At 46.8% G+C, this 26,960-nt stretch overlaps 1 protein-coding gene across 10 annotated transcripts in view; it reads left to right on the top strand.

Annotated features, from left to right (window-relative positions):
* Nucleotides 1-26,960, top strand: part of ANKRD16 (ankyrin repeat domain 16) — a 35,225-nt gene that overhangs the window by 2,083 nt on the left and 6,182 nt on the right. For 2 of the 10 annotated variants that reach the window (XM_061126519.1, XM_061126516.1), the window contains exons 2-6: nucleotides 1,521-1,741; nucleotides 3,642-3,684; nucleotides 5,598-5,706; nucleotides 6,200-6,361; nucleotides 8,768-8,846. In XM_061126519.1, coding sequence (XP_060982502.1) covers nucleotides 1,521-1,741; nucleotides 3,642-3,684; nucleotides 5,598-5,706; nucleotides 6,200-6,361; nucleotides 8,768-8,846 — 614 coding nt within the window. The other 8 variants (XM_061126511.1, XM_061126513.1, XM_061126515.1 and 5 more) reach the window with 8 other exon arrangements.

Consider the following 26,960-nt stretch of genomic DNA (forward strand, 5'->3'; position numbering starts at 1 on the left):
CACCTTGCTGGCTTTCTCAAGTCCCTTCTTCCCTGGAGTCATTCCCTCTGTGAAGCCCCTTCTTGAAGATTCCAGCCTTCATTCATCCAGGTTTCTCCCTCTTGATTTTTCATTCACTCTCATTACTACATTACCAGAAATAAAAAAACGAAACATTTTAAATGTAGCAGTGTGTACATGACCATCTCAAATGCCCTAGCTGTCCCAATAAGGACATACTGTATAGAACAGGGAACTTTGCTCCATGTTATGTGGCAGCCTGGATGAGAGCGGAGGTTTGGGGAAGATTGGGTCCATGTATATGTATGGCTGAGTCCCTTCACTGTTCACCTAAAACTATCACAACATTGTTAATCTGCTGTGCCCCAATACAAAATAAAAAATGAAAACAAAATTGTCGATGATTAAGTAATACCAAGGCAGTCTCACAAATCCTGGCTGAGACCCATCTAGTTGTGTTGAGCTCCGGCTGGGCCAGACCCTGGGGATAGGAGGTAACCAGGGTCTACCCTGCTTTCCAGGGGTCATGGGCATGAGAGGGTTCCCAGGTCACTCAGGGAATACCCTGCCAATGCAGACAATGCAAGAAACATGGGTTTGATCCCTGGGTCGGGAAGATCCCCCAGAGGAGGACATGGCAACCCACTCCAGTATTCTTGACCCGGGAATCCCACGGTCAGAGGAGCCTAGTGGCCTACAGTCCACGGGGTGTCAAAGAGTTGGACATGACTGACTGAGCACGCACACACACAAGAGCAGATGAGAAGCGGAAGCACAGAATCACTTTGGTGGGAGGAGAGGAGTTAACAGTGATGTAGTTCAGTCTCCCCAGTGTGGACACATATCAAGTCAGGAACTTTCCGAAATATACCGCTGTTCCACCTGCTCTACCAACCTAGGCTCCTTTCAGCAAGGCGCTGTGTCAAGTGCTCCTTTTTTCTTTTATTTACTTATTTTTAAAATATTAATTTGGCCCTGCTTGTGTGTGCATACTTAATCTCTCAGTCATTTCTGACTCTGCAACACCATGGACTTTAGCCCCCCAGGCTTCTCTGTCAGTGGGATTCTCCAAGCAAGAATCCTGCCATTTCCTTCTCCATCAAATGCTCTTTTTAAAGTTTCTTTCACCACAGTTTAATAAAGGGTTACAGATTGAAGTGAATGGGATGATCTTGCAAAGTGCCTCTTTTGCAGATATTCAGCACAAACTGTAACTTTGATGGGTTCTGTCCCAGTTCAATGCTATACTAAAAACTAGTTCAGAAGCACTTCTGCCTCCTCTGTGTTTCCCACTTGCAGGGGCACCCATATCACAGTCGTTTTTCCCTGGTTATTTCTCCCAGCTTCCTCACGGCAGGCAGGGAAGTTGCCAGCCAAAGCTGTTTGCCTGCTTCCCAGACCCCCTGAGTCCTCCAGGTCTTCTGTCTCCGCCATGGGTGTGCATTTTTCTGAAGCCCCGGTCCCGGGCTTCCAGGGTCTCAGCTGCTATTCCACCTAACAGCTTGTCCCATCGGCCTTAGGACTCCTCTGATGATGGCCTGCACAAGGAGAAACCTCGAGGTGATCCAGGATCTCGTGGAACACGGCGCCAATCCGCTCCTGAAGAACAAAGATGGCTGGAACAGTTTCCACATCGCCAGCCGCGAAGGCGACCCTCTGATCCTCCAGTACCTGCTCACAGTTTGCCCCTCTGCCTGGAGGACAGAGAGCAAGATCAGGAGGACCCCACTGCACACGGCAGGTGTGGTCCAGACCTGCAGGATGTCCCCCGTGGCGGGGGTGGTACAGGGGAAGTAGGGGGCAGGGAACACAAGCTACTTTGGGGTGTTTTGGCAAACAGTTTCGAAAGCCAATGTCACTTGGCCCTCAGCTTGCATGTCTTTCTTGTTTCAGGTGACTTTTCACTTCTGTCTTCTCCTCCCCAGTTAGTTAGATGGTGATGGTGGTGGTGGTGGTTTAGTCACTAAGTTGTGTCCAACTCTTGCGATCCCCAGGGACTGTAGCCCACCAGGCTCCTCTGTCCATGGAATTCTCTAGGCAACAACACTGGAGTGGCTTTCCATTGCCATCCACAAGTTAGATGGTGGGCTGCTTCTGTTCCTTACTATGTCTCTGACCTTGGGCAAGGAAATTAATCTCTCGAGCAGGTTTCCTTAGCCACAGAATAATGGCAGCAATGAAGCCCATATCATAGGGTCATGGGGATTAAGGTGCACACACATCACTCAGCATAGCGCTCCACACACAGTGAGCTCAGGATGGCTACAGCTGCTGTTTTCACATCATTATGATGATGATGATTATTAAAAGCAGAAGGAAAGGGGACTGTCCCCTCATATCTTCAGCTACACCTGCCACGGTGCTGTCCATTTAAATAACAAACGAGAGTCTGTTCAGTCGTGTCTGACTCTTTGCCACCCCATCAACTGTAGCCAGGCTCCTCTGTCTATGGGATTCTCCAGCAAGAGTACTGTAGTGGGTTGCCGTTTCCTCCTCCAGAGGATCTTCCCGACCCAGGGATTGAACCCATGTCTCTTGCACCTCCTGCATCGACAGGCAGACTCTACCACTAGCGCCACCTGGGAAGCACACGGGTGCTTATAATTAAATCCCGAAGCCCAGTGGATTGTGACTCATCCAGTAATAAGGTCGAATATAATTCTGGGCCACTCTTTTGATTGTTTGGAGTAATTATCCTTAACTCTGGACTAAATATTTGTAGATTATCTTAAATTAGTTAAAAGCGAAAGTGTAGCAGTGTAAGACGAAACGGGCATTAAGCAGCCCAGGAATCCAAATAAAGACGTTTAGACTGTAATTGGTAGCCTACTGGGCAGTACCTTGAACTTGAATACAGGGCTTTTAGACTTCTCGGAAGTCAAGACCTGTGACATGATATCACTGAGAGGTAGGCACACAGTTGTTCTGGTCACTGGGGGCCGTTAGGAACCAAGGTATCCTTTTTAAAACTTTGAACATAGGGGCTTCCCTGATGATCCAGTGGTTTAGACTCTACGCTTCCACTGCAAGGGGCATGGGTTCGATCCCTGGTTGGGCAGCTAAAATTCCACATGCCTTGCAACACAGCCCCCCACCCCCCAAAAAAGAAAAAAACTTTGCATGTGAGTGGAAAAGCTTCTCTGCTCATAAACTGTTTGATGAGCTCCCCCACTCTTGTGAAGGAGCAGTCAGCACCCATCATTCACACAAACAGTGGAGAACAGAGAGTCAAAAATCTTTGTTATGGAGGATAGTTATTTTTAGGAGCAGAGTTAAATTCCTGGTTATTTTGTCATAGATTACTCTTACAATGTTTTACATTTCCCAGGCAAAAACTGCCTGGCCCTAGGGATTTGTAGCATGAGGATGAGGATGGAGGTTTAGAGTTAAATGTTTGCCATGAAAGTCTCATAAAGACAGGATGATAAAGGGGTGGCCTTGTACCCGTTAGGTGAAAATAGGACTCTTCCCCACTCCTCCAGCTGAATCTGTCCTTTTCTGGGGGCGGTGGCAGCAAGCCTAACCTAATACTCCTTCCTGGGAGGCGCAGCTACAGGGCCAGGGCAGAGAGAGGTGCCAGGAGGGAAGAGGCATTCTAATTTTGCACTAAAAAGCTCTCATTCTCAACTCTCTCCTCCCAGCAATGCACGGCTGTTTAGAGGCAGTAGAGGTGCTTCTTCAGAGGTAAGAACAATACAGCAAATTGAGGACAATATATGCTAATTCTGACAGAGTTAGTATCATAAAGAGTTGCTGCATAAAGAGCTCAGGCAAATTGTTCAGAAAGAATCTAAGGTACCAAGAGGGAAATGAAGAAAGGACGTAAGCAGATAAAGAAGGTGAAGCAAAAACAGCTAACAAACCTGGGGAGAAGTTATCCATTTATCTATTCATCCAACAAACATTCGTTCACTCACTTTCACGTCAGTTTTGGATGCATTGAGTTATATGTACCTGTGAGACACCCAGGAAGAATTGTCCAGCGGGCAGTTAGACACAGATCTAGGCCCAGAGAATAGGTGTGGCCGAGATATAGGAGTGGGCCTCATTGGCGTAGAAGTGACGATTGAATCCAGAGGATGGAAGAGGTTACCTAGGAGATGGTGAGTGAAGAAGAGGAGGCCAAATGCAGTGCCCTGAGAGCGTCGCTGTGTAGGGCTCACCTGCTGCATGTTGGGACATACGTGTTGTCTGCAGTCATAAATACTTCATTCAACCAGCGCTTTTTAAGTGCCTCCTGTGTGTTAGGTGCTAGGCGATAAGCAGCCAACACAGTCCTTTCCCTGACTGCCTGCAGGCTAGTGCGGAAGCCGAGTATAGACACACCATCACAGAAATGTCATAAAAGTACAAATTGTGATAATATTGCAAAGGGAAAGTCCACAGTTCTGTGCAGGAGCATGGGTTGTCCCTGTAGATCTGGGGGGAAGACAACTCTGTGAGGTCTCCTTGAAGCTATGATTCAAAGGATGCCTTGGAGGTGGCAAGGTGAAGAATGGTACTGGGATGTTCCAGGCAGAGGGTCCAGGAAGGGCAAAGGCAGCAAAGAGCCAGTAGCTAGAGGAGCAGAAGGAGGTGGGACAGGAGGATTGTTGGAGGTAGGAACAGAAGAAGATGGGACAAGTAGGAGATGGGGCTGAGAAAAAGGGGAACTGGGTAGGACCACAAAGAAGATAGGAACACAGTAGAAGGTAGGAACAGAAGAAGATGGGACAGCTAGGAGGTGGGGCTGAGAAAAAAGGGAGACAGGTAGGACCACGAAGATAGGAACACAGGAGAAGGTAGGAATGGAAGAAGGTGGAACAGGTAGGAGGTGGGGCCAAGAAGAAGGACCACAGAAAAGGTGGGAGCAGAGAAGTAGGAATGGAAGAAGGTAGGACTGGTAGGCAGTGGGGCCAAGAAGAAGGAGAGATAGGTAGGACCACGAAGAAAGTAGAAACAAGAAGAGAAGGTAGGAATGGAAGGAGGACAGATGGGCTGTGGGACCAAGAAGTGAGACCAGGCTGAAAGGGGTCTCCTTAAGCACAGGGAGGAGAGGCCCGAGGAACCTGAAGAAGTAAGTGGGTTTCACGTAGTCCTGACCTACAGGGTCATGTTGAGCTTTGTAGACTTTGTCCTTTGTGGTTAGGAAGCAGTTAAAGGTTTTAACCAGGAGTGGCCATAACCTAAATATGTGGTGAAAAGATTACTCCATTGGTGGTGAGAACAAAATGGCTGGGGCAGAACTAAAGAGAGAAAAACAGGTAGGAGGTTGTTGCCTGTTGCCTCCGTCTTGAGGGGTGAAGACAAAGCTAGAAAGGATACCAATTTGTTTCACATGCTGGCTGGAGAATTGAGAGATTTTGTGAGCGATAAGGGGTGACTATAAAGCTCTGCATAAGAATCTGGAAAGATGATGATCCCTAAAATGGGATGGGAAGTTGGGGGAGGAGCAGGTTTGCTGGGACACCAACGTGCTCCCCAGACACTGAGGCGGAGACACAGGGCAAGCACATCAAGTCCTCATGGATCCTCTGTAAGGCAGGTGGGCCAGAGTCAGCGCTGTCGGGTTTGAAGCGGTGACTGTTCTCAGCTGTTGCCTTGGGTCTGGGCTCCAGGTGCCAGTACGAACCGGACTGCAGAGACAGGTGTGGCCTCACACCCTTCATGGACGCCGTTCAGTGTGGCCACACGAACATGGCCAGGCTGCTCCTCGAAAAGCACAAGGTAGAGAAATGGTTTGGTTCTTTGCCTTCGGTTGTTCCTACAAGTTTTAGCCCAGGGGATAAAGAAGCATGGTGATTCAGATGGTGGGTTCAGATCTCAACTCTGCCACCTTGCCCACTGTAGGCCCCCTTTACCTCTTTAAGCATCAGTGTTTCCATGTGTAAAACAGACAAGTTTCACTTTTTCACAGGGTTACTGTAAGGATTAAATAATGAAATATACAGAAAGCAGTTAGCAAAATGTCTTCAATAAACAGCAGTTGTTTCATAGTAATAATAACAACAGACTCTCCCTATTGACTATACTTTTTTGGCACCTTAGCTTTGAATCTTAAGCACTTCTTTGGTTAGAGCATCCTTGAGAATCCGACAAAAGCTCTGTATGACCTACACAGAAAAACATATGTAGACGGCAGAGTTTTGCCAAAACGTCAAAAGGTCTGTGGACCCAAGTGTCTGTGCTTCTTTTGCTCATGTCCTTCCTCACCTCCTAGGCTTGCGTGTCTGCTGAGGACTCACTGGGGGCCCAGGCGATCCACCGGGCAGCGGTCACTGGGCAGGATGAAGCCATCCGATTCCTGGTCTCGGAGCTTGGCATCAACATTGATGCAAGAGCAGGATCCACCCATCTCACGGCACTTCACTTTGCAGCTAAGGTTTGCTTCTTTCCAGAACGGTGTTCCAGTTCCATAAGGGCTTGCCTAACCCTGTTGATGAGTAACCTGTAATCCTGATTCTTCTGCTCCATCTCTTTGGAAGAAAGAATTTGCCCATAACATACTCTTGAAATAGTCCTGATTCTGAAGCCCTGGGTTCCTTTACTTAGAAACCTGCCTCTATTTGTTTCTAGGTAAAAAAGAAAAGCCCTCTACTCCCTGTAATGCCCGTGCTAGGTGTTCCCTCCCACCCTTTTTGTTTTCAGGAATAATGTTATTTGAAGCCATAAAAATCCATTGTATGAAATTCCTAGCTCTTTATCCTTTTACTGGATTTCAGAAGATTTCTTTAGCTAAGGCGAGGGAATTGCATTTACTGGGCTCTCTGACTGATATATGAAGGGCTTTCCTGGCGACTCAGTGGTAAAGAACCCACCTGCCAGCAAAGGAGATGCGAGTTCAATCCCTGGGTCAGGAAGATCCCCTGGGAAAGGAAATGGCTACTGTCAACTGAAAAAGATGTACAACTTGAGAGTTTCGAGTTAAGTTTTATTTGGGCCAAAATGAGGACTACAGCCCGGGAGGCAGCATCTCAGATAGCTCTGGGAGACTGCTCCAGAGCAGCAGTGGGGGAAGGCCAATATATACATAAGGTTTTGGTGAAGGGGGGAGTTCCATACCATAAAATACTCATTTTACAAAAGGTTTTTCTGTTAGTCATGAAGATCTGATGTCACCATGAAGGGATTTAGTGCTTCTCTAGATATGAGGAGATACAAGGATTGAGATCATAAAATCTGTTCCTAAAAACATCCAACTATCTATAAAGACCTGTCCCACCAGACTCCCTGGAGCACAGAGTGCCTCACTCTACCCTGAACTCCCTCAGGAGTTGTTGAAGGTCGATAGCTATAGCAACATGGGGTTCAATCTCCATAGAGACAGATGGCAAATGTCTTTGTTGTTCACTCATTGTCAGTGCTCTTGGTAAGTGCCAATTTGTAGTTGACACTACCCACTCCATTATTGTTGCCTGGGGAATCCCTGCAGACAGAGGAGCCTGGCGGGCTGCAGTCCGTAGGGTCATAGAGAGTCAGACACAACGACTAAACAACCACAACAACTGATGCATGAAGTGTTAAAGGAGTCCAGAACTTTTTGCTAGGAAAGTAGTTGGCTTACACCCTCCTTTTTCACAAGGTGTGAGTGTTTTGTGTATAATCTTTAACATTATTGGCTGCCTGCCTTTCCTTGTCTTCTAACCTCAGGAACAGATGTTCTTCTGGGGGCCTGCACTCTCCTACCTATGTTCCCCTTTGACAACATGGGTATACAGTTGAGGGTGGGCTGAGTGTGTGGTCTGGGGCCACAGGGGGACAAAAGCGAGTGGGAAGATTGAACCTGCAGCCTCGCTTTCCACCTCAGCAGGTACTGATGGGCTGACTGACCGGAAGGAAGGTGTGTCAGTTGCTTCACAAAGGACGGTGCCAGCTGTGAGAAGAATCCTGTCCGGGGAGGTTACATTGTGTAGTCTATTTTCTCCCCTAAGTGGTTAGCAAAGAGCGTGTTTGCTTGGAAGATTTAGAATTGTGTCTTCTAAGAAAATCACAAGATTTGAACTCCTTACACTGAGATGAAACCCAGCCGTGCACCACTGTGTGCGTGCTCAGTCATGTCAGATTCTTGTGCGACCCCCTGGACTATAGCCCACCAGGATCCTCTGTTCATGGGATTCTCCAGGCAAGAAGCCTGGAGTGGGTTGCCATTTACTTCCCCAGAAACCCAGCGATAGTGGTCAATAATTTGGCTTCAAAGTTGATCGTCTCTCTTCTAATAACTAAACACCACCTGCATTCTTTATTTAATGATTGACACTGGATTTTGATAGTAATGTGATGAGCCTTCCATTAGATATGAAAATTCAGTTTTAGCAGATAAGTACTTTTGATGCTTTCAAACTGTGGTGCTGGAGAAGACTCTTGAGAGTCCATTGAACAGCAAGGAGATCCAACCAGCCAATCCCAAAGGAAATCAACCCTGAATATTCATTGGAAGGACTGAGGCTGAAGCTGAAGCTCCAGTACTTTGGCCACCTGATGTGAAGAACTGACTCATTGGAAAACAGCCTGATGCTGGGAAAGATTGAAGGCAGGAGGAGAAGGGGGTGACAGAAGATGAGATGGTTGGATGGCATCACTGACTCAATGGACGAGTTTGAACAAACTTCAGGAGATAGTGAAGGACAGGGAATCCTGGCATGATGCAGTCCATGTGTCACAAAGAATTGGACATGACTGAGCAACTGAACAACAACTTTAGAAAAAGCACCTAATATGCAGTAGAGTTTGTGTTTAAGGCTTGCTTTTGTCATCACTGCAGTGGTAACACGTTTATTTCAACACTCAGGAAGGTCACGTGAGCACAGTCCAGACGCTCTTATCCTTGGGTGCTGACATCAACGCCAAGGACGAAAGAAATCGATCAGGTATGATCTCATTTTACATGGACTTTGAAAATTGCTAGTAAGCTGAATGTAAACAAAATTAACAGTGAACTTTTATGTTAGAAAAATTAGTCTTAAAATATTATTCCTCAGCTCAGGTGGTAAAGAATCTGCCTGCAATGCAGGAGACCCAGGTTCAATTCCTCGGTCAGGAATATCCTCTGGAGAAGGAAATGGCACCCACTCCAGTCTTCTTGCATGGAGAATCCCATGGATGGAGGAGCCTGGCAGGCTACAGTCCATGGGATCGCAAGAGTTGGTCACGACTGAGCGATGAAACCACCACCAAACAAAATTAACAGTGAACTTTTATGTTTGAAAAATTAGTCTTAATATTATTCCTCTAATAGCTCAGTACTTTTTAATTCAAATAACATATCCATTTGCCAAGCTATAGAACTATTGCTATTACCATGGCAGCAATGATACTTTACTGCGGCTAGTATTACTGTGTTCGTAGTAGCTTAAGCCACTTAACATATGTGACATCCAAGCACTTTCCTTTTTTATTTTTTCAAGCACTTTCTTTTTCAACTTTTTGTTTTGTCTTGGGGTGTAGCCGATTAACAATGTTGTGATGGTTTCAGCGAACAGCGAAGGGACTCAGCCATACATACACATACATTGATTGTCCCCCAAACCTCCCCCCTCCCCCATCCAGGCTGGTGCACAACGCTGAGCGGAGTTCCCTGTGTCAGAGCACTTTCTGTGTTAATCCATGATCACACTAGCCCCCAGGGTGTCACGTGGATTCTTCATAGGCCGTCTCTCTTGGAATGCGTTTTAAAACCTTAATCACTGTAATTTTTTAGATTTGAGGCTCAGATATTTTTAGACCTAACCCCTTAGTCTTGGGATTTGGAATAAATTTTCTCAGTAGCATTCTGTGCACCAGTGACCATCTTGTCAGGGTTTAGTTTGACCTGTGATGCTTCAAGGCTCACAGGTAACCCGCCCCTCACTCCAGGGCTGCAGATGGAGGCCACTGAGTCCAGGCACACAAACTTTCTCCTGATGGCAGGGGAGCAGGACCTGGGCTCTTCCAGCCCCCAGGAAGCAGACTGCAAACCCTCAATGCCAGTTTTTAACCAGAGTGGGAAGGCGTGTCAGCAGTTTTTCTTTCCGTTACATCTTTCTTACTCATAGTGATATTTTTAACTTAGACAGTGAATTCACAAAACTTTGAAAACGCCTTCTGTACCATTTAAAATCTCCTGGTTCTCATTAATTTGCTGTGTGCATGTCAATTGTGTCCGACTCTTTGTGACCCCCTAGACTGTAGCCTGAGCCAGGCTCCTCTGGCCATGGGATTCTCCAGGCAAGAATACTGGAGTGGGGTGCCATGTCCTCCTCCAGGGGATCTTCCTGACTCAGGGATCGAACCCGGGTCTCCAGCGGGTCTTCCATTGTCAGGCGGATTCTTTTTACCACTAGGCCACCTGGGCTCCCTGGGGGCTCACATGGTAAAAAGTCTGCCTGCAATGTGGGAGGACCAGGTTTGATCCCTGGGTTGGGAAGATCCCCCTGGGGAAGGATATGGAACCCCACTCCAGTATTCTTGCCTGGAGAATCCCATGGACAGGAGAGCCTGACTCGGGCTACAGTTTGTGGGGTTGAAAAAGAGTCATGAACTAACTTCTGTGTTTTAGACAAGTCTCAAATCCTCCCCAATTGGTTCTGTTACTTTTAAAACCATTTCTGACCAAATCAGGTTAAAAGGAAAAATGTTTAGATCCAGAGTAGACAAAGTCATAGGCATGAATATGGAACTATGAAATCTGTGCAGCTGAAGGAACCAGAGTTTCTGTCAGGGGCACCCAGCTCCCCTGTCTGTACTGCTGTGGGTGACGCCCTGAGCTGGGTCCTCTGTCCCCACCCAGCCCTGCACCTGGCCTGCGCGGGGCAGCACGCAGCCTGTGTCCAGTTTCTCCTGAGCTCCGGGCTCCAGGACTCTCTGGACATCTCGGGTGCCCTGGCTCAGCATCTTACACAGAGCCCCGACGTCCTTCAGTGCTTTGACCACAGCGCAATGGCTGAGGGCGTTTCCAGAGATAGACAGTGAATCCACGGGAACACGTGTGCTGCTACTTCAGTCGCCAGCAGGTGCAGTGAAATAGGCCAGGAGTCGGTGTTTTCTGCACGCCCCCTTGGGTGGAGGACTGCCCCTCCGGGATGAGGCGGCTGGCTTCCCGGCCTGATGACAGCCCATTGCACAGTCGGACTGTTCAGGGTCTCTGATTCACTTTTCCTACCTTCGAGTGGAGTCGATGATGGGGATGATGTCGACACTGGGAATCCTTAGAGAATCATGAAAATACAGGGTGGGGACTTCCCTGGTGGTTCAGTGGTTAAGACTGCGCTTCCACTGCAGGGGCCCAGGTTTAATCCCTGCCCACCCCGAGGTACAGCCAAAAATAAAATAGTTGTTTTAAATAAGAAAATCCAGTGTGCAGACTGTTATGTGTGAGATATTTTATAATAAATCACGTGTGGAAAGGCCATGATGATATTTAGAATGTAGCAACTTGCCTTTGCCTTGAGCCACAAAACATGACCAGCCTGTTTACTTTCTTCTTTCACAGGCTTTTCATTGGTCATTACAGCGGTTTAGCTTTTGGTTTCAAAGCCAGGAAGGAAATGTTAGGATCTATTTACATAGATGTTTACAAGCAGTTAATGGAAATGCTTCTGTATTCTAAACTCTGATTCTTAATGTTAAACATTAAAACATTTAATGTGCACTAAAGCATTTAACTAAACATTTAAAGTTTAATTAAAACATTAAACTTTAATGTTTTAATCCTGAGGTTATTATTTTTTTAATGACAATTCTGTAGGCTTGCTTTGGATAATAAATGCATCTAAAAATACATCGAAGATATTTTCAAACCTTTTTCATAATCCTGTTTGAAGGATGGTGTTCTTGAAGCCACAAGTCGAGTGTCCTGTCCCACCTGCCCACAGAAAGTGATTTGTAAGTCTCCAATAAATGAGACACTTGACATCATAACTTTAAGAAATTCTGTAGCAACTTAGATTGAAGAGAGGAGGAGGCCTCCAGCATTTGGATTCTTTTTCTTTTTTTTAATGCAAAGAATAATTATCAGTCCCAGCCAATCTGTTAAAGAAAAATGTATGTGTCAATCACAAGCAACTCAGTCCCCTCGTTCAGAGTAAATCTGGTGGGAACTTAACAGACGTGGCAAGAATGTCCAGTTCTTCATTCTTCCCAGATGGCACTGGCTAATTTTTATCTCTAGCAACCAGATACCTGCTCTGGTGGTAGAAACATGACAGGCTTCCTCCGTCACTCAGTGGTAAGGAATATACCTGCCAATGCAGGAGACGTGGCTTTGATGCCTGGGTATGGAAGATCCCATGGAGAAGGAAATGGCAACCCACTCCAGCATTCTTGCCTAGGAAATCCATGGACAGAGGAGCCTGGCGGGATACAGTCCATGGGGTCACAGAGTCGGACACGACTGAGCGACTAACACAGTAACAACAGGAACACGACTGTGACCTCTGAGTCACACACTCTCCACCTGTACCTCCTCGAGCTGCACCTTTCCTGTTGCCCCAGAGGTGTCTCTGTGTCACCTACTCTGGTCTGAGGGTGGCCTATGAGGAGGACCCCTACTTGCAGGTGGGACAGGAAGCCCGCCGGGTGCTGCCCGTCACCCCTCGGTGCACCCGTGACGCAGCTTCTCCTCTGCAGTGACTGCTCGCAGGGGCCTTCCCGTCCGGGCTGTGCCCCTGATGTACACACTCACCGTGACGCTCGTCTGTGGGGCTGCACTTGGTTCTCCAGGACGCAGCTCTCCATCGGAGAGGCTCCTGTAGCTGGACCCAGGCCGTCAGACGTGATGCCAAAACCACTGGGGAGCCAGAGAGGACAGTGATAATGGTACCATTCACTGGCAAAGATAGGGCGATGATACAATTACACCTGTTCCTGCAATAGTGACGCACTGAGAATGCTAATACAGGGGTGGTGATCATTGGCATCATTCCCTCACTTCCTAATTGTAGGTATTTTTCTCACTTCCTTTGGGTCTTCACTGAATGAGGCCCTTCCCTGGCCACCTGATCTAAAAATCCTTTCCCTCCTTTAATGTTATATCTTCTTCCCTTAGTTTATGCTTTCTCCATAGCCCTGACCACTAAGGAACACACCATACAACTTGAGTTGTTTCTTTTGTCTACCCTCTGTCTCCTCAGCTAGAAGGTAAGCTCCTTGGCCAAGGTTTCTGTGTGGCTTGCTCACTCACTGTATCTATAGGGCCCAGAACAACCCTGGTACGTGAGATCTGGATACGGTCAGTGAGTGGAGGACGACTCCCATGGTCCTGAGCACTGCATCCTGGATGCTGTACTGAGCACCCTTCCTAGCCAGCCTCGTCCTTCCCTGGCTCTTCCGCAGTGCAGCCCTCCTGACCATCCTCGGTCTCAAGCATCCTTTCTCATCCCGACCTGCCCTTGGTCCCCTGCTCATCGGCACTGCTGGTCCCTGCCACCAGCTTCCAGCTGCTGCTCTAGTTCACAGGGACCTAACTGCCAATTCAGGTGACGTCCTTTGGCCCTCCTGTTCCTGATGCTTTCAGTTCAATGAGCGATCACTCCCACCTTCTGGAAGCTGGTTTCCCGTCACCTCCAACAACCTGCTTCTGGGTTCTGCTCTGTCTCCTTTCCCATCTCCGTCAGGCCCTGACCTGTAAGGGCTTCTGTCCCTGCTTCGTCCTGCATGGCCACGTCTCACCCACTCTCATCCCACTGCCCCTGACCAACGAGTCCCTCCACCCCTGAGCCTCTGCTGCTGGCTGTACGTTTTTGCATGGATGTCCTAAGTCGGCCCCACATCCAGCTCACTTAAAACCTAGCCTACCCCTAAAATCAGAAATTTTGAAAACATTTAAATCAGCTATACCCCAGTATAACATAAAAAGTAAACAAAAAAAGATCTGTGCTCCCCCAAACTCCCTACATTCATTCTAGAGCTGGCACACCACCCCTCCCCCAGCCTCCCTGGGACCTTCCTTGGAAAGGAGGCCCGGCTGTCTGGTCGACTCCACCCCTCAGTGACCCCCTGGTCCTGGCTTCAGCTTTGCACCCTGACTGATGCTGCTGCAATCCCTCAGACCCACCCATGGAGCTCTGCCATGACCCAGCTCATTGACCGCTGATGCTTTCTCCCTGTGTCCCCTTCCAGAGAGTGGCCGCCACCTGCCCCGGGGTTTTCAGCACCCCGCCCATGACCAGCAGCCAGCCTGAGGCCACAGGCAGTCCTTCTGAGAGCACAGCTGACCCACGTGAAATTTCAGGGTGGAGGCTGGGAAGAAGTACAGTTTTGTCATTTGAAAATAGCTGGGACTCCACACATTTTACATATATACATGTAAAAATATATATATGTATATGTATATATACAAGATAGTAAAAATATATATATGTATATGTATATATACAAGATAGTATTTACAACAAAAAAAAAAAGTTTAAAGGGATTGCAACAGGGAAAAGAAAGTGCAAAACTCACACCGAGAAAACGAGAGCACTGTGCCCCGTGGCAGTTTATCCAGCTTGCCATTCCTAGAGCCACCAGAAGGTGGCAGGCCAGGGCAATATTGCATTTATTCTCCCACGATTTTTTAAGGTTCACTGGTTAAGAGACTCAGAGAAGGCAATGGCACCCCACTCCAGTACTCTTGCCTGGAAAATCCCATGGACAGAGGAGCCTGGTAGGCTGCAGTCTACGGGGTCGCTAAGAGTTGGACATGACTGAGCGACTTCACTTTCACTTTTCACTTTCATGCATTGGAGAAGGAAATAGTAACCCACTCCAGTGTTCTTGCCTGGAGAATCCCAAGGATGGGGGAGCCTGGTGGGCTGCCGTCTATGGGGTCGCACAGAGTCGGACACAACCGAAGCAACTTAGCAGCAGCAGCAGCACCAGCAGTTAAAAGACTAACTAGAAGCCTTGAGTGAACAGATACAGCCTGAATGCACTGGAGTATGTCTGTTTGGATTAGTCTCTGATAACTTCAGAGCAGCTCTCAGAGCTCTAGAGTGTTCTCCTATCCCAGCTTGTAGCATGCATGGGCTTTATTTTTCCCTGTTTCATTGAAAAATCCATCATCAACCAAGATTCAGATGAACATGAAACACCTAGGAACAAAGTCCAGCTTGCTGGTTACCTTGTCCCTTAGTCCACAGCTCTGGGTCTCTCATATGCTCCCCACTCTCCCTGCTGATAAGAGCTTAGCTAGCTTAGTTTAATCATTTAACATTCAGTTCAGTTGCTCAGTTGTGTCCGACTCTTTGCCACCCATGAATCGCAGCACGCCAGGCCTCCCTATCCATCACAAACTCCCGGACTTTACTCAAACTCATGCCCATCGAGTCGGTGATGCCATCCAGCCATCTCATCCTCTGTCGGCCCCTTCTCCTCCTGCCCCCAATCCCTTCCAGCATCAGGGTCTTTTCCAACGAGTCAACTCTTTGCATGAGGTGGCCAAAGTATTGGAGTTTCAGCTTCAGCATCAGTCCTTCCAATGAACACACAGGACTTATCTCCTTCAGGATGGACGGGTTGAATCTCCTTGCAGTCCAAGGGACTCTCAAGAGTCTTCTCCAACACCACAGTTCAAAAGCATCAATTCTTTGGTGCTCAGCTTTCTTCACAGTCCAACTCTCACATCCATACATGACCACTGGAAAAACCATAGCCTTGACCAGATGGACCTTTGTTGGCAGAGTAATGTCTCTGCTTTTTAATATGCTATCTAGGTTGGTCATAACTTTCCTTCCAAGGAGTAAGCGTCTTGTAATTTCATGGCTGCCATCACCATCTGCAGTGATTTTGGAGCCCAAAAAAATTAAGTCTGACACTGTTTCCACTGTCTCCCCATCTATTTCCCATGAGGTGATGGGACCAGATGCCATGATCTTAGTTTTCTGAATGTTAAGCTTTAAGCCAACTTTTTCACTCTCCTCTTTCACTTTCATCAAGAGGCTTTTTAGTTCCTCTTCACTTTCTGCCATAAGGGTGGTGTCATCTGCATATCTGAGGTTATTGATACTTCTCCCGGCAATCTTGATTCCAGCTTGTGCTTCTTCCAGCCCAGCGTTTCTCATGATGTACTCTGCATAGAAGTTAAATAAGCAGGGTGACAATATACAGCCTTGACGTACTCCTTTTCCTATTTGGAACCAGTCTGTTGTTCCATGTCCAGTTCTAACTTGCTTCCTGACCTGCATACAGGTTTCTCAAGAGGCAGGTTAGGTGGTCTGGTGTTCCCATCTCCTTCAGAATTTTCCACAGTTTATTGTGATCCACATAGTCGAAGGCTTTGGCATAGTCAATAAAGCAGAAATAGATGTTTCTCTGGAACTCTCTTGCTTTTTCGATGATCCAGCGGATATTGGCAATTTGATCTCTGGTTCCTCTGCCTTTTCTAAAACCAGCTTGAACATCTGGAAGTTCTTGGTTCACGTATTGCTGAAGCCTGGCTTGGAGAATTTTGAGCATTACCTTACTAGCATGTGAGATGAGTGCAATTGTGCGGTAGTTTGAGCATTCTTTGTGATTGCCTTTCTTAGGGATTGGAATGAAAACTGACCTTTTCCAGTCTTGTGGCCACTGCTGAGTTTTCCAAATTTGCTGCCATATTGAGTGCAGCACTTTCACAGCATCATCTTTCAGGATGTGAAATAGCTCAACTGGAATTCCATCACATCCACTAGCTTTGTTCATAGTGATGCTTTCTAAGGCCCACATGACTTCACATTCCAGGATGTCTGGCTCTAGGTGAGTGATCATACCATTGTGATTATCTGGGTCGTGAAGATCTTTTTTGTACAATTCTTCTGTGTATTCTTGCCACCTCTTCTTAATATCTTCTGCTTCTGTTAGGTCCATACCATTTCTGTCCTTTATTGAGCCCATTTTTGCATGAAATTTTCCCTTGGTACCTCTAATTTTCTTAAAGAAATCTCTAGTCTTTCCCATCCTGTTGTTTTCCTCTGTTTCTTTGCATTGATTGCTAAGGAAGGCTTTCTTATCTCTCCTTGCTATTCTTTGGAACTCTGCATTCAAATGGGAATATCTCTCCTTTTCTCCTTTGCTTTTGGCTTCTCTTCATTTCACAGCTATTTGTAAGGCCTGCTCAGGCAACCATTTTGCCTTTTTGCATTTCTTTTCCATGGGGATGGTCTTGATCCCTGTCTCTTGTACGATGTCACGAACCTCTGTCCATAGTTCATCAGGCTCTCTGTCTATCAGATCTAGTCCCGACTGAAACAAAAATCACTCAGTGAGAAAAGTCTGCAAGCTGACAGGGCAGACTTGTGCACACAGCAGGTGAAGAAGAGGGCAGGGCACATGCAGAGAGACTGAAGCAACTTAGCAGCAGCAGCAGCATTAAGACATATATGTTAGCATGTATAAGATAGATAGCCAGTGAGAATTTGCCGTATAGCATAGGGAACTCAAATCCAGTACTCTGTGATAACCTAGAGGGTGGGCTAGGGAGGGAGGTAGGAGGGAGGTTCAGGAGAGAGGGAACATATGTATTCCTACAGCTGATTCATGTTGATGTATGGCAGAAACTAACACAGCACTGTAAAGCAATTTATTCTCCAATTAAAATATAAATTAAAAAAAAAAAAGTCTGCAGGTCAAGAAAAACATGTTCTCCAAAAGCAAAGAAGGAACCATTTGCTCCGTGAGTGTGGATCCCATATACTCTCAAAACCCTCCCTCTTCCTGACCTTATACACGTGCCCGTGGGGAAGGCAGATCAATAAAACGTTCAAACACATCACTGTTCCTTCTCAGAGCTTCCGTCCACTCTATCCACACCTCCCTTGTTGCCTCCATTAGTTAGGATATCAGTTCTGCTCCCACAGTTAAGATCCAAAATAACAGTTGCATACATACAAATGTATTTCTGCCCCAAGTAAAAGCCTGGGTAAAGCCAGCTCAGGGTGAGTTAGGACAGCTGGGGACAGGCAGACCCCCGGTGCCAGTGGTCCAGGCCCTAAGCCTGCTCTCCAGCCTATGAAAGGAGTCATGTCCCCTTTGAGGAAGGGCTGCAGTGTAGCCAGAGTCTAATGGACGCTGTGGGTCAGAGATCGTCTGGCATCAATGCTGCTGGTTGGCGGCTCAGGTATTTGCAGGGGCCTCCCTCAGAGGCCTCTTACTATGGGCTGGTGTGAGCGTCTTCATGGGGTGGGGGATGAGGTCCCAGAGGTGAGTATCCAGAGAGGGGAGAGTTCACACTGCCTTTCCCCATCTGTCATCAGTCAGGGTTGGCTGGGGAAGTCTTGCCCAGCTTCAGGGGCAAGGCAGACAGCCTCTACCTCGGGAGAAGGGGTTTGGGAAGGGTGGACAAGTTCCAGACCAGGTGGGACAGCAGGTGGGCCTGGAACTGCTGTGAGAGCCCCTGTCCACACCATCTCCCCTACATCTATCTGGCCTGAATTCTTATAACGGCCTCTGGCTGCTCCTGCTTCCTCCACTTTTATGCTTCCCTTCATGTAACTCTCATGAGCAGCCCCCAAAGCTGATAACACATCTGATGGTTTCCCCTGCTTGCAGACTCATCGTCTCCACTTGGGGTGGAGCATTCACAGTCCCACACTGCCTGCGGGCCCCTGCCTCCCACCCACCACATAGAAAACCTTCTCTGGGTCCCACTTCCCTGCCTTCAGTTCCCCAAACTGACCAGACTTTCTTACACCTCAGTGTCTTCTGGAAATTTCTCTTGACTTGTCCTGTGGGTTCCTCCTGTTCATCCTGGCCCCCGACAGCCTCAGAGCAGCCCTCTGCCACACTGTTCCATCCCTTCACACAACTGCTCATAACTGGCCTGAGAACACCAGGCTTTTCTGCAAAATGAAAACCAACAAGATCAGGATCCACGCCTGCTTTGCACTTGACATAGGTGCATGCATGCATGCTAAGTCGCTACAGTTGTGTTTGACTCTTTGCAACCCCATGGACTATAGCCTGCCAGGCTCCTCTGTCCATGGGATTCTCCAGGCAAGAATGCTGGAGAGGGTTGCCATTTCCTCCTCCAGGTGGCATAGGTGGGCCCCACATAAGTCTTTGTGGAATGAGTGAAGGGTCAGTGAGGGGCAGCGAAGAGGGGACCAGATTGTGCCCTCAGGAAGCTGACATCTGCAACAGGAGCAGGGCTTGTTCTGTGACTACGGCAGGGCTCTGTGTGGTGGGGCCATGCGAGGAGATGGCTTCTTGGAAGACATGGCATCTGGGCTGGGCCTGGAAGGGCGGAAATCATGTTGATTTTTGGAGACAGTGGGCAAGGGTTTCCTGAGCAGAGTCAACAGCGAGGATGTGATACAACGAGGTCAGGGTTGCCAGAGAAGATGCAGTTACATTTGAATTTCAGATAAACCACGAATGCTTTTTTATTATAAATACATCCCAAATATTTCACAGGATGTAATTCCACTGAAAAGCATTAGTGGCTTATCTGAAGTTTAGATTTAACTGGGTGTCCCAGATTTTGCCAGGTCTGACGACCCTAAATGAGACCCCAGTTCACAGAGAATACTTGCCTCTCCCAGTGGGTTTCTGCTGAACAGTGGTGCCTTTGTTTCCCATCTCACAAGCCAGGGACAGAGACCTGTCACATGAAGAGTCACATGGCTCCTCTGGGCATTGCTGCCCCGGCGATGCTGTCTTCAGGTGCCCCCAAGCTCACCGCTGCTGAGTCAGGGCAAGTGTGTAAGATAAAAGGAAGGAAGCAGACTTTGGCGGCAGAGAATTCTGTTTAAGAAACAACCCTGCATCTCCCCGTTCAGGAGAATTCAGACCAAGTGACTCAATGTTCTCATCTGTAGAAAGGCCACGATGCCCACCTGCCAGAAGGGTCCGAGTACAGCACCTGGCACATTGGAAGCACTAAGTGAAGGCATGGCTCTCTGACATCTGTTATTTGCTTTGTAACCTGTCATTAAAAGCATTGCCACTGCTTGTCATGTAGTGTCAGTTTCCCCAATTGCAACAGAGAACAGTATTATCAAAATTTCTTAGAGTTTTAAGTCTAAGAGTCCATTCAGTCCAGTCAAGGCTCAGCAAAGTTCAATAACTTATCTGCTCTTCAGCCAAGCATCTGAAAACCCAGCTGGCCCCCTGCCCTCTTAAGTCACAGGCTTGATGCTCCGTGCATGTCCAATCAGCCAGACGCGAGCTCTTGAAGGTATCAGAGTGCATCACTGCTTCTTTCCAATAATCGAGAGGTTTTCTCTCTTTTAAACATCAGTGACAAGGACTTCCCTGCTGGTCCAGTGGCTGAGAGACTGCATCCCAAGGCAAGGGGCCCAAGTTCGATCCCTGGTCAGGGAACTAGATCCTGTTTGCTGCAACTAAGACCTGGTGCGGCCAAGATAAATAAGTAAAAAGTTTTAATAAATAAATATCAGTGAGAATTGTGCCAAGGCAGGAACTTCAGTTTCCCTTTCAGCTGCCTGAATATAATCCAGGGAAAGAAAAACCTGAGAAATTATCTGACCTCTTCTCACTGGCCTCAGCAAGGAGCTTGACTTCCTGGTGAGGTGAATTTCACACACACACACACACAGATCTTACTCTTTTTTTTTTTTTCAGCACATAGGACATAACAAGCAAACACTTTTACTATCCAGGCTTCAATCTAGACCGAAAGTGGGTTGCTAACAACAAGACAGTTTAGCAGCCTGGCCACACTTCCCCTGCTTTGCCTTTTGGTTTTCACCTCAGTGTCATTTCTCCAAATCAAAGGGGCTCACAGGAGGGGAAGCTGCAGAGCCTGAGGGCGTGTACTTGGCACTCTTCCACCACTCGCATCATCGCTGGGGTTAATTGATCTTCGTCATATTTTTTCCAGATGTCAAGGCAGCATGGGGGCAGGGGCAGAGAAGCAGCGGCTTGTGACTGCACTTCTCAAACGTCCCAGCTTTGCAACCCACTGCAACAGCCTGGGCTGGTTCACCCACTCGCCAGAGTCCAGAGATGGGACAGGGATCCCCAGAGCTCAGGGATAAACAATAATCTTCCTTCTTCTCTTAATCCAAAGACGGGGTGGTGCTCTCTGTAGGCAAGCTGCTGTTCAGTCGCTCAGTCCTGTCTGACTGTGACCCCATGGACTGCAGCACGCCAGGCTTCCCTGTCCTTCATCTCCTGGATCTGTAGGCAAGTAACATCCTTTGAAAGGATTAGCCCTTGAGGAAGTGTGAGGGGCAGGGACAAAGGAGGGACAGAAAAAGAAAAAAAAAAAACATCAACCCACAAAACACCTGGAACCAGTTCTTCTTTACAAGTGGTTTTCAAATCAGTAACAAGACTCAGTTCTCTAGGTATTTTCACCAGAGCAAATCTCAAGACAGATGGTCCCCCCGGCCAGCTGAAGAGTAGATAGGTCCAAGGCTACATTATAAGTGAAATACTCAGTTCTGCAGGAAGACTCGAAAAATACCTCTGAGTGAAGTAAGAGGAGGCTATGCTGAGGCTGTGATTTAGTGTGTTTCATGCGAGATTTGAGAGGGTGCTCCCCGAGAAAGAAGCCATTACTGCCTCCAGGAGGGAAGAGGAGGCTCCTGGAGGCAGGGGCTCCTTTGGGTTGACCTGCGTGTGAGATGAGAAACAAACGCCCAGGCTCAGAATTGTGGGATTCCTGGACCAGCAAAGACCCACAGTGAAGAGGAAAATCGCGTGTATGTGGAATCTATAAGGATGGTACTGATTAACTTATTTGCAGGGCGGGGATGGAGATGCAGACATAGAGAACAGACGTATGGATCCAGGTTGGAGGAGAGGGGAAAGAGAGAGGGGGACAGATGGAGAGAGCAGCATGGAAACGTACACACTACCACTTGTCAAATAGCCAGTGGGGATTTGCTATATGACTCAGAGAACTCAGACCAGAGCTCTGTGACAACCTAGAGGGACGGGATGGGGTGGGAAGTGGGAGGGAGCGGACATACGTATACCTGTGGCTGATTCATGCTGATGTATGGCAGAAAACAGCACAATATTGTTGGGTAATAAAGCTATTATCCGTCAATTAAAAACAATTTTTTAGAAAGAGAGGGAGGGAGATCTCACAGATAAGTGTTGATAAGACCAGTGATGAGGTCCAGTTTCTCTAGTTTATCCCCTCTGAGGTGGTCTCCATCCTTCCTGAGTCCATGCTAGACAAGCACAGCCAGCTTCCACCCAGATAAACAGGAAGGAGAAAGGAGAGAGAGAGAAGGCAGCTATGGGAGGAAATTAGTACTTCCACAGATGAAAATAGCTGGTGATTCCACATTTTCACTGCAGGAGGAAGAACAGCTGCTCTTCCCACCCAAGAGCCCAGTGACTTGTGAAAAGCTAAATATGGTGCTGGTTCAGAATCGAGTCTGTGCTGTCCTCAGCGTGAGCCCAAGTGCCAAGGGTTAGACTATTTTTTAATTCAGTTACCAAAAAACAAGGTATAGCTAAAATGGGTGATTTATTCAACAAGGACCTACTATGTATCACAGGGAACTCTACTCAATGCTCTGTAGTAGTAACCTATATGGGAAAAGAATCTAAAAAGAGTGGATGTATATGTGTAACTGAATCCCTTACTGTAAACCCTAAAACTAGCACAGTGTTATAAATCAGCTATGCTCTATTATAAAATAAAAACTATATTTCAAAAAGACACTAAAAATAAAATGGGTGATTTGTATTTTTTATTCCTAACTACAAAATTAAGACAAGATCAAGTGCAGGGAAACATAAAAGAGAAGAAAAGCCTTAAGATTTTAAATGTTTATGAAAATAAAGTGTATGCACAGAAATAATGCAAACAATACAGAACTACAAACACAGAAAATGAAAGTTCCCGGATAGCCTTCCTGGAACCAACCAGAGCAAATGATTTAGTGGACAGTTTTCCAGATTTTTCTCTGTATATGTGAAATCAAATATATACATTTATGTGGTTTAGTTGCTAAGTCATGTCCAACTCTTGTGACACCATGGCCTGTAGCCCACGAGGTTCCTCTGCCCATGAGATTTCTTTCCCAGGACAAGAATACCAGAGTGGGTTGCCATTTCCTTCTCCAGGGGATCTTCCTGACTCAGGGATTGAACCCAGGTCTCCTGCATTGCAGGCAGATTCTTTACCAACTGAGCCACCAGGGAGGGTATACTTTTGTGGGGCGGGGGGAGTTTTACAAAAATCTGATCATGATTTAATACTTTCTTTTGGGAGTTCACTTTCTTTTTTCTCATAACTACATCTTGGACATCCTTCCATGCTAGTTCTTTATAGACAAACTGTATACTACATAACTGCTACACAAGGTTTCACTGAGTAAGTATAATTGCAGGTGAATACTTTAACCCTAAATTTATCTAATAGCATTATAGTCATACCAAAAGGTGATTTCAAGGGCTTCAATGTCATCGTACTCTCATTACATAAATACAGTGTTTGCCGTTTATTCTTGTTTCCTTCCTGCCTTTGTCCATCTGCACACACTTCTCATCACTTGTTCATTTAACCCAGAACTTCCCATGGAATCCTTGCTACCGAGGGCTGCTGGGGGCTGCCAGGTCCTAAGAAATGGGCATGACTAAACAAGCAAATGTGTCAAGACAACATGTCATTGTTAAAACCCTCTTACAGTTAAATATAAGTAGGCCTTTTGTACACATTTTAAATACCTTCCTGAAAAAGCAAAAGGCTTTCATTTCTGTCAAATACTTTTATAAAGGCAGAATTACCTTTCCCTGTCCTGGGTCTGTTTTGTCACAGCATCTGGGAATCCCAGGGGCAGGGTGTGGAGGGCTCTGCTGGGTGTGGTGTCCGTTGGTTTGTGACAACATTTAGCCAACTGGTAACTTTACTTCAGGGTTTCCTGGTGGCTCACTGGTAAAGACTCTGCCTGACAATGCAGGAGACATAAATTCAATCCCTGGATTGGGAAGATCCCCTGGAGAAGGGCATGGCAACCCATTCCAGTATTCTTGCCTAGAGAATGGGCTCCATGGACAGAGGACCCTGGTGGGGTACAGTCCATGGGGTTGCAAAGTGCTGGACACAATTGAGCAACTAAACATTACCTCACAGTGCTCTCAGTTCCTCTGGGGCCCGACAGGACGTGGACTGTTTTTTCCTGCAGATCATCTGAGATACTGCTACCCTACAAGACTTGTCAGGTATAGATGCTACAAACACATCACTATTTAAAAATAAAGATGGGGTGAGGAATTGGGAGATTGGGATCGACGCATATATGCTACTGATACCATGTATAAAATAGATAATGAGAAGCTACTGAATAGCACAGGAAACTCTTCTCAGTGCTCTGTGGTGACCTCGATGGGAAAGAAATCCCCAAAAGAGGTAATACATGTACACATAGCTGATTCACTGCTGTGCAGTAGAAACAAACACAATATTATAAAGCAACTATGTTGTTGTCTGCTCATTAAGTTGTGCCCAACTCTCTGCGACCCCGTGGACTGTATAGCCCGCCAGGCTCCTCTGTCCATGGGATTTTTTTTTTTTTTTAATTTTTTTTTTTTTATTAGTTCGAGGCTAATTACTTCACAACATTTCAGTGGGTTTTGTCATACATTGATATGAATCAGCCATAGATTTACACGTATTCCCCATCCCGATCCCTCCTCCCACCTCCCTCTCCACCCGATTCCTCTGGGTCTTCCCAGTGCACCAGGCCGGAGCACTTGTCTCATGCATCCCACCTGGGCTGGTGATCTGTTTCACCATAGATAGTATACATGCTGTTCTTTTTTTTTTTTTTTTTTTTTTAGCTTTAGAAGGTCATTTTATTTTTTTTATTATTTTTTTTTTTTTATTAGTTGGAGGCTAATTACTTCACAACATTTCAGTGGGTTTTGTCATACATTGATATGAATCAGCCATAGATTTACACATATTCCCCATCCCGATCCCCGCTCCCACCTCCCTCTCCACCCGATCCTCTGGGTCTTCCCAGTGCACCAGGCCGGAGCACTTGTCTCATGCATCCCACCTGGGCTGGTGATCTGTTTCACCATAGATAATATACATGCTGTTCTTTCAAAACATCCCACCCTCACCTTCTCCCACAGAGTTCAAAAGTCTGTTCTGTATTTCTGTGTCCATGGGATTTTCCAGAACAAGAATACTGGAGTGGGTTGCTATTCCCTTCTCCAGGGAATCTGCCCAACCCAGCGATCAAACCTGTATCTCCTGCATTGGCAGGCAGATTCTTGCCTGCTGAGCCATCAGGGAAGCCCCCCAAAGCAACTATACCCCAGTAAAAATTAATTTAAAAAATAAATAAATAAAAATAAAGATAGAATCAGGGACTTGGATTATTATGAGAGCAGAGATGTGAAACTCCTAGCAGGTAATAAGTTTCATTCTTTTGTGGGAAAGTATGTGTCCTATGTTAAGGAATTAAATAGTTTATATATTTAGAAAACTCAAGAACATATTTAGAAAACTCGAGAACAGATTGATAAAAGAAATGTTCACCTGCTGGGTATGGGGAAGTCATTCTGGCTTATCCCTGAGTTAATTCGAATTTTATGCTAACTAAAATAGCCTGCTTATGGTCTATCAAACTGACATTGTACATCTGCTTTAGTTATTAAAGAAAAGGACACACTGATCAGAAATAAAGACAACCCATGATAAAAATAAAGATTAAATGCCCGTCTTCCTGGGACTAATGCTGGCCCTTCTTTGATGCTAAGACTGCCTTCTCTGGTGCCATGGCCTTCCTGACTCTAAGTACCTGCTGGTCTGTTCTTTTCTTTTTTTTTTTAATTTGAAATCCCCTCCGCATAGAAAATACACACCCAAATACCTCCCATCTCTCTGTAAACACACTGTTGCTACTGCAAAAATTTCATTTTTACTCTGTTGAGACATTACGTCATTTAGGAGGGTCATTTTTCATTACATGACATTATATGTCATTTCTTCAATAACTGGTTTATAGTAGTGGGCAGTTTATTAACATTAAATTTAGACCCAGCAGATCTGAGCGAGGGGGCATGGAGGCAGCAAGGCAGGATAGAATGAAGAGCCCTCTGGACAAGCCCCCTGTGTCCAGACACAGAGGTTGCTGGCCAAAGGAGGCCCCACCAGTCCTTCTTGGAATCCTTCACCGAGTCTTCATCATCCTGTGTGCCTCCGGGCCATGGTCCTCTGCTTTGTCTCCATCTGTGCTGGCAGTGGCTCCTGGCCAACGACCTCCTCTTCAGACTGGGGTACTTCTGGGCTGCATTGCCTCTGAGACCCAAGTCAGGCCCACGTGCCCAGGCTGGTCTCAGGCATGCTGGTGGCCTGCATCGTGGCCACCTTGGCAGTGGTGGTCACCATCTTTGGCCTGGAGCTCCTCGTAGTGTCCCAGGTGTGCAAGGATCCCCTTTCACAGCACAAGTGGGCTGTGGGCTCCACCTTCATGCTCGTCTCGTTTGCCCTCTCCTTCGTGGGGCTCCTGAGTTTCCTGACCTTCTCAGGAGCCAGGTCACACTCACGGGCCTCACCGTGGTGTTCTGGAGTGACTCCGTGGCCTCCTTCCTCCTCTTTCTGAACCCTTGCATGTCAATAGCATCACCCACATCAACAGCATCATGCATCCCTGGGGCCTGCCTACAAAAGTTTAGGGTCCCCTCCAAGGACATCAAGTTCTACCAGAAAGTGTGGTCAAGATGAGACTTTTCCAGGCTTTTCTGCTGGTCCAGGGTTAAGACTCTCTGTGCATTCAACGCAGGGGTCATGGGTTCAATCCATGGTTGGGGAACTTAGATCTCACATGCCACATGGTGCAGGAAAAAAGATTAGACTTTGCCAACATGTGACATTCAAATTGCTGTCTCTTGGCCTTGGGGTGGTTGGGCCTGTGGCCCAGGGGCCTTTATAGCTGGTCATATAACCTCAGCCCAGAGGTTAGGTGGTGCCTCCAGCAGCACCAGCTTAGCCATGGCCGTGTTACTAGGGTGTTGATCTTACAAGAATAAACATATATTAAAACCTAAAAAGTAAATAAATTTAGAGTATGAAGCCTTTGACTGTATAGATCACAACAAACTGTGGAAAA

The sequence above is a fragment of the Dama dama genome, chromosome 23 (assembly GCF_033118175.1).
Source record: "Dama dama isolate Ldn47 chromosome 23, ASM3311817v1, whole genome shotgun sequence".
Classification (NCBI taxonomy): Eukaryota; Metazoa; Chordata; class Mammalia; order Artiodactyla; family Cervidae; genus Dama; species Dama dama.